Source organism: Globicephala melas, chromosome 10 (assembly GCF_963455315.2).
Source record: "Globicephala melas chromosome 10, mGloMel1.2, whole genome shotgun sequence".
Classification (NCBI taxonomy): domain Eukaryota; kingdom Metazoa; phylum Chordata; class Mammalia; order Artiodactyla; family Delphinidae; genus Globicephala; species Globicephala melas.
Window position 1 is genome coordinate 68,204,686 of NC_083323.1, and position 13,983 is coordinate 68,218,668.

A 13,983-nucleotide genomic window follows, 5' to 3' on the forward strand; every position below is an offset into this window, starting at 1 on the left:
CGTAAATGGGTGTTGAATTTTGTCAAAAGCTTTGTCTGCATCTATTGAGATGATCATTATTTTTTCCCTTGATTTGTTGATATGGTGTATCACATTGATTGATTTGCATATATTGAAGAATCCTTGCATTCCTGGGATAAACCCCACTTGACCATGGTGTGTGATCCTTTTAATATGTTGTTGGATTCTGTTTGCTAGTATTTTGTTCAGGATTTTTGCGTCTATGTTCATCAGTGATATTGGTCTACAATTTTCTTTTTTTGTGATATCTTTTTCTGGTTTTGGTATCAGGGTGATGGTGGCTTCATAGAATGAATTTGGGAGTGTTCATCCCTCTGCAATTTTTGGAAGAGTTTGAGAGGTATCAGTGTTAGCTCTTCTCTATATGTTTGATAGATTTCAGCTGTGAAGCCATCTGGTCCTGAGCTTTTGTTTGTTGGAATACTTTTAATTACAGTTTCAATTTCATTACTTTTGATAGGTCTGTTTATATTTTCTAATTCTTCCTGGTTCAGTCTTGGAAAATTGTACCTTTCCAAGAATTTGTCCATTTCTTCGTGGTTGTCCGTTTTATTGGCATATAGTTGTTTGTAGTAGTCTCTTATAATCCTTTGTGTTTCTGCGGTGTCAGTTGTGATTTCTCCTTTTTCATTTCTAATTTTATTGATTTGCTCTCCCTTTTTTTCTTGATGTGTCTGACTAATGGTTTATCAATTTTTTTTATCTTCTCAAAGGACCAGCTTTTAGTTTTATTGATATTTGCTATTGTTTTCTTCGTTTCTATTTCATTTATTTCTGCTCTGATCTTTATGATTTATTTCCTTCTACTGACTTTGTGTTTTGTTTGTTCTTCTTTCTCTAGTTGCTTTAAGTGTAAGGTTAGATTGTTTATTTGAGATTCTTCTTGTTTCTTGTTATGAGATTGAATTGCTATGAACTTCCCTCTTAGAACTTCTTTTTCTGTGTCCCATAGGTTTTGGGTCGTTGTGGTTTTGTTTCATTTGTTTCTACGTATTTTTTTATTTCTTCTTTGATTTCTTCAGTGATCTCTTGGTTATTTAGTAGCGCACTGTTTAGCCTCTGTGTATTTGTGGTTTTTACAGTGTGTTTCCTCTAATTAATTTCCAATCTCATAGCGTGTGGTCAGAAACGATGCTTGATACGATTTTAATTTTCTTAAATTTTCCAGGGCTTGATTTGTGGCCTAAGATATGATCTATCCTGGAGAATGTTCCATGAGCACTTGAGAAGAAAGTGTATTCTGTTGTTTTTGGATGGAGTGTCCTATAAATATCAATTAAGTCCATCTTGTTTCATGTATCATTTAAAGCTTGTGTTGCCTTATTTATTTTCATTTTGGATGATCTGTCCATTGGTGAAAGTGGGGTGTTAAAGTCCCCTACTATTATTGTGTTACTGTCGATTTCTCCTTTCATGGTTGTTAGCATTTGCCTTATGTATTGAGGTGCTCCTATGTTGGGTGCATAAACACTTATAACTGTTATATCTTCTTTTTGGATTGATCCCTTGATCATTATTAGTTTCCTTTCTTATCTCTTGTAACAGTCTTTATTGTAAAGTCTATTTTATCTGATATGAGTATTGCTTCTGCAGCTTTCTTTTGATTTCCATTTGCATGGAATATCTTTTTCCATCCTTTCACTTTGAAGTGGGTCTCTTGTAGACAGCATATGTGGGTCTTGCTTTTGTATCTATTCAGCCAGTCTGTGTCTTTTCGTTGGGGCATTTAATCCGTTTACGTTCAAGGTTATTATCAATATGTATGTTCCTATTTCCATTTTCTTGATTGTTTTGGGTTTGTTTTTGTGAGTCTTTTTCTTCTCTTGTGTTTCCCTCCTAGAGAAGTTTCTTTCGCATTTGTTGTAAAGCTGGTTTGATGGTCTTGCTTGTCTGAAAATCTTTTGATTTCTCCATCAAATCTGAGTGAGATCCTTGATGGGTAGAGTAATCTTGGTTGTAGATTTTTTCCCTTTCATCACTTTAAGTATATCCTGCCATTCCTTTCTGGCCTGCAGAGTTTCTGCTGAAAAATCAGCTGATACCTTATGGGGATTCTTTTGTATGTTATTTTTTGTTTTTCCCTTGCTGCTTTTAATATTTTTTCTTTCAATTTAATTTTTGTTAGTTTGATTAATATGTGCTTTGGTGTGTTTCTCCTAGGGTTTATCCTGTATGGGGCTCTCTCTGTGTTTCCTGCACTTGGGTGCCTATTTCCTTTCTCATGTTAGGGAAGTTTTCTACTATAATCTCTTCAAATATTTTCTCAGACCCTTTCTTCTTTTCTTCTTCTGGGACCCCATAATTCGTACGTTGGTGCATTTAGTGTGTCCCAGAGGTCTCTTAGATTGTCTTCAATTCTTTCTCTTTTTTTTCTTTGTTCTGCTCCTTGCCAGATATTTCCACCATTTTGTCTTCCCGCTCACTTATTCGTTCTTCTGCCTCAGTTATTCTGTTATTGATTCCTTCTAGTGTATTTTTCATTTCAGTTATTGTGTCGTCCATCTCTGTTTGCTTGTTCTTTAGTTCTTCTAGATCTTTGTTAAACATTTCTTGTATTTTCTCAATCTGTGCCTCCATTCTTTTTCCGAGATTCTGGATCATCTTTACTATCATTACTCTGAATTCTTTTTCAGCAGATCACCTATTTCTTCTTCATTTATTTTGTCTTACAGGTTTTTACCTTGCTCCTTCATCTGTGACATATTTTTTGCTGTCTAATTTTATTTTTTCCTTTTTTTTATGAGTGGGATTGTGTTCCTGTCTTAATGGTTGTTTGGCCTGAGGCTTCGAACCCTGGAGTGTGTAGGCTGTTGAGTAGAGCTGGGCCTTCGTGCTGTGATGAGGACCTCTGGGAGACCTCACTCCGATGAATATTCCCTGGGGTCTGAGGTTCTCTGGTAGTCCAGTGGTTTGGACTTGGAGCTCCCACTACAGGAGCTTCTGCCCGACCCCCAGCTCGTGAATCAAGATCCCGCAAGCCATGCGGGGGTGCAAAATTATCCAGCTATGTTAGAAAAAATATAAAAATAAAAATATAGATGAAACAACAACTGGAAGGTAAAACAGAACCGCAATAGTAAAAAGGAAGAGGAGGAAAATGAAAAAGTTGAAAAGGCCTTGGCTGTGGAGGGCAGGACCTAAGCAGGGGTGAGGTTTGGGCATATGCTTAGTACCCACAGGGCTGGAAATGGCGGGGTGGGTTGGGGTGTGGGGGTTGGGGCTTAGGCTCAACGGGGTGGGTTGGGGTGTGGGGGTTGGGGCTTAGGCTCAACAGAACAGAAGAGGCCCAGGTGTGCCCCCCACCCCTGGTCTCAGAGGGTGGGGGACCCCACCAGGGAGGCCAGTAGGCTTCCTGGGCTCAAGTGGGTGGGGAAAATGCCCTCAGCTCCTCTCCTGCTCCTCCTGTCCTGGAGGATCCCTCCCATCTGCCTCTCCTGATCTCTCTGGCTGCCCTCCTATGCTCTCAGGACCCATGTGGCCTGGAGGGGGCTTTGGAGGATGGGGGACTGGCCTGGGAACTCAACAGGCTCCCCATGCCCAATTCGGTGGGGCAAACACCCTCCACTCCTTTCCTGCTCCTCTGGTCCTGGAGGGACCCTCCTGCCTGCCTCTCCTGTTCTCTCCTGTCCTCCCTTCTATGCCCCCAAGACCAACCCAGGCCAGAGGTGACCTCTGAGGGCGTAGAACCGGGCCCAAGAGCCGGGCAGACTTCCCCAGCTGATTGGGCAAGGGAGATGCTGGGTCTGTTCCCCCCAGTCCGAGCCCCTGAGGGTTCCTCCAGGCATGAGAACCCCTCCCCCCTCTCAGTCATCCCTCAGGGGCACCAGTTCTGTCTGGCCTCCACTTCTCCTCCCTGCTCAGTGCCCCCACGTCCTACCGGTTTGCTTGGGGGTTCTTCCTGTCTCCTTGGGTGTCGGGGTCTCCTACCAGCATCTGGCAGGCACCCTAATTGTGGGGAGATGTGAACTCTGCGTCTTTCCACACTGCCAGCTTGACTCCTCAAGCCCTTTTATATTTATTGCAGATACCTTCTCCTACTCCCATAGTGGTAAACACAAATTCAAAGTCTTAACTTACTCAAATGAATAGTCTTTATGGTTAGTATTTTTTGTGTCCTAAAGAGTCCTGTTTTAAAAATAAAAACCAGATCTTGAAGATATTCTGATATATCGTCATTTAAAATCCTCATAAAACATGTTTGGGATCTTTCTCCCTCTTTTTTTTTTTTTAATTCTTAGAAAAGTATTTGAGAAAGTAGAGCTATTTCTTCTTTAAATGTTTAATCATATTTACTGGTGAAGCCCTTTGAGACTGGATTTTGATTAGAGTTCAGTTTTTTTTAAGTTATGTGGCTATTAGGCTTTCTAATTCTTTATGGGTCAGTTTTGATGTTGTATTTTTTTCATAAATGTTCTAGAAAACATTTCTGAATTTTTTTGCATCAAGCTGTTTATAATGTGGTCTTAATGTTTACAGGATCCTGATATTTGCTATTTTTTCCTTTTTCAATTGATTAATTACTCCAGAATTGAATTTAAAATTTATATATTCTTTTGTTCTAGAGACTTTCTTTTTTCTGTGCTATATTACTATATCCAGTGTTTTCATTCCAGTTTGGAATTCTATTTGTTTCTTTCATTATTTCAGCCTGCAAAGAACCACCTATTCCAACTTACTATCAGTCTGACTCCTTCAAGACATAGTGCTTCATCAAATGTGTTGTTTAACTTACTACTAGCCAGTGAGATGTTTGATTTCTTAGCACTCAGGCTGGACAGACTTTGGGGGCTATCTCAGGTAGTGAGATATTGACAGGCCCTGGTAACTAACCATTCAACTTTGTTTCTGTGATTTTGACTATTTTAGATACCTTGTAAGTGGAATCATACAGGATTTATATTTTTGTGGCTGGCTTATTTTTAGTTAGCATACTATCCTCAAGGTTCGTCCATGTCAGAGCATGAAATAATTTCCTTTTTTAAGGCTGAATAATCCATTTTATACATATACCACATTTCATTTATACATTTATCTATCAATAGATATTTGGGTTGCTTCCACCCTTTGGCTGTTGTGAATAATGCTGCAATGAACATGGATGTGCAACTATTACTTCAAGACCCTGTTTTTAATTTGTTTGGATATATACTGAGATGTAGAATTGCTGGATCATATGGTAGTTCTATATGTAAATTTTTTAAGTACTTTTATACTGTTACCCGTAGCTGTTGCACCATTTTATAATCTTACCAACAGTTCACAAAGGTTCCAATTTCTCCATATCCTCATTGACACTTATTTTCTGTTTTTTTTCTTAAATAGTTGCCATCCTAATGGGTGTGAAATTATATCTGTTTGTAGTTTTGATTTGCATTTCTCTAATGATAAGTGATGTTGAGCATCTTTTTTTATATGCTTGTTGTCCATTTTTATATTCTCTTTGGTAAAATGTCTATTCAAGTCCTTCTACCATTTAAGAAATCAGGTTATTTTTATTGAGTTGTAAGAGTTTATGTGTATATATATATATATATATATTTCTTTTTTCTGTATATTACCTGCTTAACTCCTTATCAGATATGATTTGCAAATATCTTCTCCCATTCAATAGGTTGCATTTTCACTCTGTGGATTGTGTTCTTTAATGCACATACATTTTAAAGTTTGTAGTCGTATTTGTCTATTTTTTGCATTTATTGCCTGTGCTTTGGTGTCACATCCAAATCATCATTGCCACACCAGCTGTCATGAAGCTTTTCGTCTGTTTTCTTTTAGGAGTTTCAAAGTTTTACGTCTTTCTTTTAGATCTTAATCCATTTTGAGTTAATTTTTTTTTTTTTTGTGATATGTGGCCTCTCACTGTTGTGGCCTCTCCCGTTGCAGAGCACAGGCTCTGGATGTGCAGGCTCAGCGGCCATGGCTCACAGGCCCAGCCACTCTGTGGCATGTGGGATCTTCCCGGACTGGGGCACGAACCCGTGTCCCCTGCATCGGCAGGCGGCCTCTCAACCACTGCGCCACCAGGGAAGCCCTTGAGTTAATTTTTATATATGTTGTAAGATAAGGTCCAATTTCATTCTTCTATATGGAGATATCTAGTTTTCCAACACCATTCGTTGAGGAGCCTGTTCTTTCCCCATGTAGTGTCCTTGGCACCCTTGTCAAAGATCATTTGACCATATATGTGAGGGTTTATTTCTTGGTTCTTTATTCTGTTCCATTGGTCATGCTATGGACATTCTTATACAAGTGTTTTGTGGACATATATTTTCCCTCTCTTAGGTATGTATCTAGGAGTGTAATTGCAGAGCCGTTGGGTACATGTGTAACTTAACTTAGAAATTGCCAGATAGTTTTCCAAAGTGGCTGTACCAACACTTGGTATTATCAGTCTTTTAAGTTTTAGCCGTTTTGGTAAGGTTGAGTCACTTTTTTTGTCTTTTGGTTGAATTGTTATTTAAGAACAAATTTGAGGTAACTTTAAGTGCTTCAATATGTGTTCATTTATTTTTTCTCTTCCCACGAGAGTGTAAGCCTTACTAGATGCTGTTTGCTCCTCAGTTTCTAAATGTTTGCTGACATAGAGTAGGTACTCAATGAAAGTTTATTTTGAATGAATGAAGTGGATGAAAAAATAAAACAAAACATGAATATTTAGCTTCTTTCTGATATATCTGAGGTTTGTATTCATCAGATATATCTGGGATCTTCTCCAGGGTCTAATAATTCGTCATGGATATTTTGGTGGTTGAATCACCCTAGGAAAAATATGGCAGGACAAAGTTTTAGGAATGTATATTCAGTTTGCCAGATTCCCACAATCTCCCACTGAGATAAATTTTAAAACTTAAGAGCATAGTAACATTAAAAGGCAGGATGGTTTTAAGAATTAGAAGAAGTAGTTCATCTGTGGAAACATTGTTCAAGGACTTTTGTTTCTTTTTTTACAACCATAGGATTGCTGCTAATTTTAAGTGAAATGAATTATTTCTGTAATATAGTTTTATATTTTGTCTAATCCTTATAGTACAACTAAATCTTGATTGTTGTGGTATTGATGATTTGCCTTACGAGTTATTCAGGACCTTTTATTTCTTCTTACCTGATGTCTTTGGTCCACTTTTCTGTTCTAAATAGTTTCACTAAACAATTATAAGAGAAAAATAAGAAAGAGAGTAGAGGAATAAATTTAAAGAGAAGGAAAGAGGGCAAACACTCATGCTGCCTGTGAATTTTTTTCCATTAGCACAAATAAGAATTTAGAAGTGACTTTTATAAATGCATAGGACTTCAAGTAGTTGCCATAATAATCCCTAAGGTTTCATCAGTTTTAACACTGTATTTATATATAAAGAAATGTAATAAAAATAATCAGGTATTTCATATAATCAAGTATTATACAATTTATATCAACCTTTGACTTTCTGGGTTTGAAAAGCCGTCTGTTGTTATATGGGTTCATTTTCTGTTGGTGCTCTTCACATGCTGTATAACAAAAAATATGTTTCTTTTCTGTATTTTATGAAGTTTCATCCTACAAAATACTTCTCTGTAATGAGATTAGATGCAATCAGTGGCTTGAGGACCTAATTTACCTACTGAAAAAAACAAAAGTTCTCTTTGATTTGTTTTTATTTTCTGCCCAGTGGTTAATATATATTTTGAATAGTCATAGCTGTTAAAATAAGACATGTATTACATACAGTTTTGTTAGTGCAATCTATGAAAATGTGAACATTATATTACTGTGAGTAGTAATGCTTATGATAATATGGTATAACACTTTAAAATAATTTCTTTTTGTCCTTTTATTTCATATTGGAAGCAGGTGTGTAAGTATTCAATATTTTTGGTTATTCTATTCTGTGCAGTATTTTGAGTCACCTCCAACTTAATGACTCCACATTGTTGTATTCTTCCCCCACCAGAAAGTCAAATAAAGAAAACCACTTTACCCTTTCATAACTACAGCGACATGAATGAAGATCTTAATATAAAGGAGGAAATGGTTTTAGGAGACTTTTCAAAAAATATATCATTGAAAGATGAAAGAAGTCAATTACATTCCAGGAAAAAACGTTTTTTGTCGTATCCAAGATATGTGGAAGTTATGGTTACAGCTGATGCTAAAATGGTTCATCATCATGGACAGAATTTGCAGCACTACGTACTAACTCTAATGTCAATTGTAAGTAAACTTAACGGGTCCTTTGTATTTTCTAAGGTGTTTAACATAATATTTTTTCACATTTAATTAAAATGTTTTCCCGAACTTTAGATGTAAGCAAATTGTCTATATTTAAGCCAAAAATATTTCCTTGAAATTTAGTTTAAATAGATGTATATAGCAAGTATCCCATTCTGTTACTTGGACAGTTTTCTAAAAAATCTAAAATCTTTGAAACAAGCCACTTACAGAAATTGCTTGAATCTTTACTTCATCACATGAATGGCTTCTGCCCCCTAGTGACAGGGAAGATCTTAGTAGAACTGATCTTTTGCCCTTTGAATCTGAATTTTTAAACCTTATCTTATTTCTGCACAGAAGGAGGGGATACTAATTTTACTACTACTGCATTCGCCAACTCAAATTGGGACACATGATATTTTAAGTTATAAAAGTATTATGGCAATAAAAGGATAACCTGTTACTAATAGAGCTGCTTTAGCAAATTTGGGGTGTAAGATCACAGTAGTTATAAGAGCTTTTGAGCTGATGTTAATATCTCTTTGAGCAATGGTGGTGCCAGTATCGTTAGAACAGAATTCTAGTGCCAGTAAAGAACACTGGTTCTGTGTTAGTGGTAGCACTCTATGTCCTATATACATGCACGTATATAGGCACCCACATACATATATACACACATATATCTACTGTCTGGGACATTGCTGGATTAAGTCCTGCTGTTTTGAAGTAATTACTAAAAGTACCTCTTTCATTCTCAGGAGTATCTTGGTTTAGTTGATGAATTATATGGTCCCCTGTTTATACACATCCAGGATATTGGAACACATCTCATGGCTAGAAGTATCTCTATTCACAGGTAGGGAATTCAGGCCTACTTGGTGGATAAAACTTGACCAGGACACATATATAGGCTATTTTAAATCTCCTTTAACAAGAACTCGCCAGTTACTTTCATTGTGACTTAAAGATCCTAAGACTTTGTTATTTTCCTTACGTATAACATTTTATCTTAAATTCTTATAAGTGCTAAGAATACATGATCTCTGCTGCCTAAACACAGTATCTGGTATGAAATGGTCACTCATTAGTTAGTTAAAGAATGAGTAAATAAGTGATTAAAGTGATACTTTTTTCAAAATAAATGACATTGTAACAGACAAAAACCAGAGATGATCCAAAATGATTTTCCTAAATTTGTACAGTATAGATGTCTTTTGTTTACTTGAGTTGAATTTTTAAAATGACAACAGAGCTATACATACAGATTTATTCTGATGACTTTTTAACTTCCGAATCTGAAGTAGTTATCTAGATGTATAATTATCTAGATATGGGTGTGGCATGCTCATTATGAAGGGATTCTAATGAGAACATTGACATGGAGGATGTTGATTGATATGTAGGAAATTATATCAATTATATGGAACAGTGTGGGATAACCTTGGCAATTTTAAATGGTTAAAGCAGATACTCATTAAGAAAACTGGGGAGGGGATAGAGATACTGAAGGAAAATATTAGATTTTATAAATGCAACAGGTTTTGTAGCATGTTAAGTGACAACTCCCATATCAGTGCTTTGGAAGTAATGACTAGAAGAAGTCAAGGAGCACAAGAGTAATTTTCAGATAGCTCTCAAATACAGTTTTGGTGATGATGCCATCCTCTGAAAAGTTTTGTCATCTGTATTTTACATAAAAATCAATGTAATCACTGTTTAGAAGATATTGTGATGTACCTTGTGTCCATGGGAGTTTTAAAGCCAGAGTTCATCAAGGACAAAGCCGACATTCTGACTTCATGGAAAGTAAATCTGCTTCTGAGATTGCTTGAAACAGAAGACCAGTGCATGCACATACCATTTCCTAGATTTTTAGTCCCACTAGGAGAGCCAAATTCAGTTTAGACGAGATGTTTGTAGATGTAGTCAGTTGGTTTGTGTTAAGCTTTCATTCACAGGGAGATACTGCCACAGGTTGAGGAATAGGGGAACATTCCAAATACAGATGGGGCAGGAGGAAAGTTTCAGGAGGGTAAATCTCTCTTTTGAGGTAGTCTTGGTTTTATATATACTTTCTTTCCTCCTCAGAGGCCGAATTTCAGATGACTTCAAATTACCTGGGGTTTTTGCTCTCTTTATTCTTTTTCTCTTCTGTTGAATGTTTAGATAAGGATGCAGGAAAGTCAGCAGATTTTCTGTCAGGTTCTGGACAGTTATTGTTATTTTATTAGTGAAAAAAAGAGGTCATAGCTATATTTGTAGATGTAAACCATGTTAAAGGTGAATGGAAACTTGGAGAAAGAGTTGACAGACTCTTGTTTTGGGACTTTGTTACTTTTAGTATTAAAAGTCTCATGTCTCTGGAAATCCCTTAGTCCTGAGCAAACTGGGACAGTTGGTCACACTACACAGAGATAGTCAAATCTAATCCAATTTGTTTTATCTCCACTTGTGAAGTCCATTTCCAAAATTGCTCTAAAGAAGTAAGAGGAATACTATTTCCACATAAATGTCCCCAGATGTTTCCAGTTGAAGAAGAAGGCATTCAAGTTTTGCATATTTTGTCCTAATTTTTTTTTTTTTTTTTTTTGCGGTATGCGGGCCTCTCACTGTTGTGGCCTGTCCCGTTGCGGAGCACAGGCTCTGGACGTGCAGGCTCAGCGGCCATGGCTCAGGGGCCCAACCACTCCGCGGCATGTGGGATCTTCCCGGACTGGGGCACAAACCCGTGTCCCCTGCATTGGCAGGCGGACTCTCAACTACTGAGCCACCAGGGAAGCCCTTTGTCCTAATTTTTAAAAAGGCATTAACTGCATTTCAAGCACACACTTGAGATATTGGTAATGTTTTTTGGTCATAGTAATTTAGGAAAAAGACATGAATATGTGATTTGGACTTGGAATATGATTGAGAGCCATTTAAAGAAAAGTTCAAAGTGATGAAAGAGTTTCTGTGTTGAGCTCCAGATATAGTGGGAAAAACTGCTGAATGCTTTCAGCATTGAGCAGATCGATTACACACGTAATTTAGAAAGAGGATTATCTACACTTACTCATCCTGTACAAAGTAAACAATTATGCTCTCTTCTCAAACTTTTCCTTTGCTTTCAACAGTTTAAAAATATCTGAGTGCAGTGATATAGAAATAGTGTGTGTGATTTAATTCACCTTTTAGAGTGCTTTACTCATGTTGCAAAAATAACTTAGTGATCTCTATTCAAAGAGTTTCTGGAAATAACATTAAAATTAGCTGGGAAGAGCACATATGTGGTGTATAGTATATCTAATGAAAAAAGTGTGTGTTAAATGAGCAAAGATGTTCAATTATTTGCTATTCCAAAAATTTTATCCTTAGAAAATTTGGGTGACATGATCAGGTTAAAATGTAATTTTACATGCATTATTATTTTTTCAACAGATTTATTTTGATATGCAATGACTTACTGTTTAATTAATCTTGGAAATACTTACTGTGTCAGAAAACTCCACATTCCTTCGGGTTTACAAAGTTTTGACTTGATGCTATTCACCTTGCTACAGATTTAATAATGTAAATTTCAAGAGCATCATTTGATTCTCAGGAATTAGCCCTATTTATTAAAACACAATTGCTATTAGAGACACTTATCAACTAGAAAGCCTAACCTACATTACACTGACTTAATATCATTGCTTTCAATTCTTTGAGTTGCTTTTACTGATGTTATTTAGGATGGGGAAAATTTTCAAACACACTAAAATAAAAACTAATGATTTATTTTCGTACTTTATGTTCAACCATTTATGTTACCTTTCCCTTCAACTCAGTGCTCTACCTGTTCTTAATTCTTTGCACATATTTACTGTGTGCATATGCAGAATGTCATTTTCTAACTTAAAAACGAAAACATCTTTCTAATAAGAGTAATGGTCTCTGTAAGCAAAATGTGTTCACTTTGTTAAAATCAGTTCTTTACAGATGACTTTGAAGGTGAAGGTGGTCAGAGGGTACAAATATACAGTTATAAGATAAATTACTCCTGGGGATGTAATGTACAGCATGATGACTACAGTTAACAATGCTGTATTGTATATTTGAAAGTTGCTAAGAGAGTAGATCTGAAAAGTTCTTATCATAACCAAAAAAATTGCAACTATGCATGGTGATAGATGTTAACCAAACTTATTGTAGTGGTTATTTTGCAATATGTACATATATCAAATCATTGTACACCTAAAACTAATACAATGATATATGTCAATTATCTTAATTTTAAAAAATGGCTAAAATAATAAAGAAGGTAGTCTCTAAACATGCCATGTATGAACATTTGCTGAAGCACTATTTGGAAATTATTTCAAAATAGTTGGTCAGTTACTAGCGACATAATTTGTTTCATGCTTTGCATGAACTTTATTTTGCCTAGGATTTTCTTAAACTATTTAAACAATTCATACCATTTCTTTTCCTTTTGCTAATTATGAATTAATGTTTACTATTTTATGAGACCTACTATAAAGCAATATGAATTCTATATGCCAGGGAAACAAATACTTAAAGAGTAAAAGATTGGGGGATTGGTTCAAGATGGAAGAGTAGAAGGACATGCACTCACTCTCTCTTGCGGGAGCACCAGAATCACAACTAACTGCTGAACAATCATCGACAGGAAGACACTGGAACTCAACAAAAGAGATACCCCACATCCAAAGACAAAGGAGAAGCCACAATGAGCTGGTAAGAGGGGCACAATCAAAATAAAACTGCTGGGTGGGTGACTGACAAACTGGAGAACACTTAATACCACAGAAGTCCACCAACTGGAGTGAAGGCTCTGAGCCCCATGTCAGGCTTCCCAACCTGGGGGTCCGGAAATGGGAGAAGAATTCCTAGAGAATCAGACTTTGAAGGCTAGGAGGATTTGACTGCAGGACTTCGACAGGACTGGGGGAAACAGAGACTCCACTCTTGGAGGGCACACACAAAGTAGTGTGAGCATCGGGACCCAGGGGAAGGAGCAGTGACCCCATAGGAGACTGAACAAGACCTACCTGCTCTTGTTGGAGGGTCTCCTGCAGAGGCGTGGGGGTGGCTGTGGCTCACTGTGAGAACAAGGACACTGGCAGCAGAAGTTCTGGGAAGTACTTCTTGGCATGAACCCTCCCAGAGTCCACCATTAGCCCCACCAAAGAGCTGGGTAAGCTCCAGTGTTGTCCTCAGGCCAAACCAACAGGGAGGGAACCCAGCCCCACCCATCAGCAGACAAGCAGATTAAACTTTTACTGAGCTCTGCCCACCAGAGAAACAGCCAGCTCCACCCACCACCAGTCCCTCCCATCAGGAAACTTGCACAAGCCTCTTAGATAGCCTCATCCACCAGAGAGCAGACAGCAGAAGCAAGAAGAACTACAATCCTGCAGCCTCTGGAACAAAAAACACATTCACAAAAAGATAGACAACATGAAAAGGCAGAGGACTATGTACCAGGCAAAGGAACAAGATAAAACCCCAGAAGAACAACTAAATGAAGTGGAGATAGGCAACCTTGCAGAAAAAAATTCAGAATAATGATAGTGAAGATGATCCAGGACCTCGGAAAAAGAATGGAGGCAAAGATTGAGAAGATGCAAGAAATGTTTAACAAAAACCTAGAAGAATTAAAGAACAAACACCTAGAAGAATTAAAGAACAAACAAACAGAGATGAACAATACAATAACTGAAATGAAAACTACACTAGAGGGAATCAATAGCAGAATAACTGAGGCAGAAGAATGGAGAAGTGACCTGAAAGGC

At 37.1% G+C, this 13,983-nt stretch overlaps 1 protein-coding gene across 2 annotated transcripts in view; it reads left to right on the forward strand.

Moving 5' to 3' along the window:
* The window catches only part of ADAMTS20 (ADAM metallopeptidase with thrombospondin type 1 motif 20), a 195,487-nt gene that overhangs the window by 46,414 nt on the left and 135,090 nt on the right, over window positions 1-13,983 (forward strand). For both annotated transcript variants that reach the window (XM_030835354.2, XM_060306576.1), the window contains exon 4: window positions 7,950-8,209. In XM_030835354.2, coding sequence (XP_030691214.2) covers window positions 7,950-8,209 — 260 coding nt within the window. The remainder of the gene's footprint in view (window positions 1-7,949; window positions 8,210-13,983) is intronic.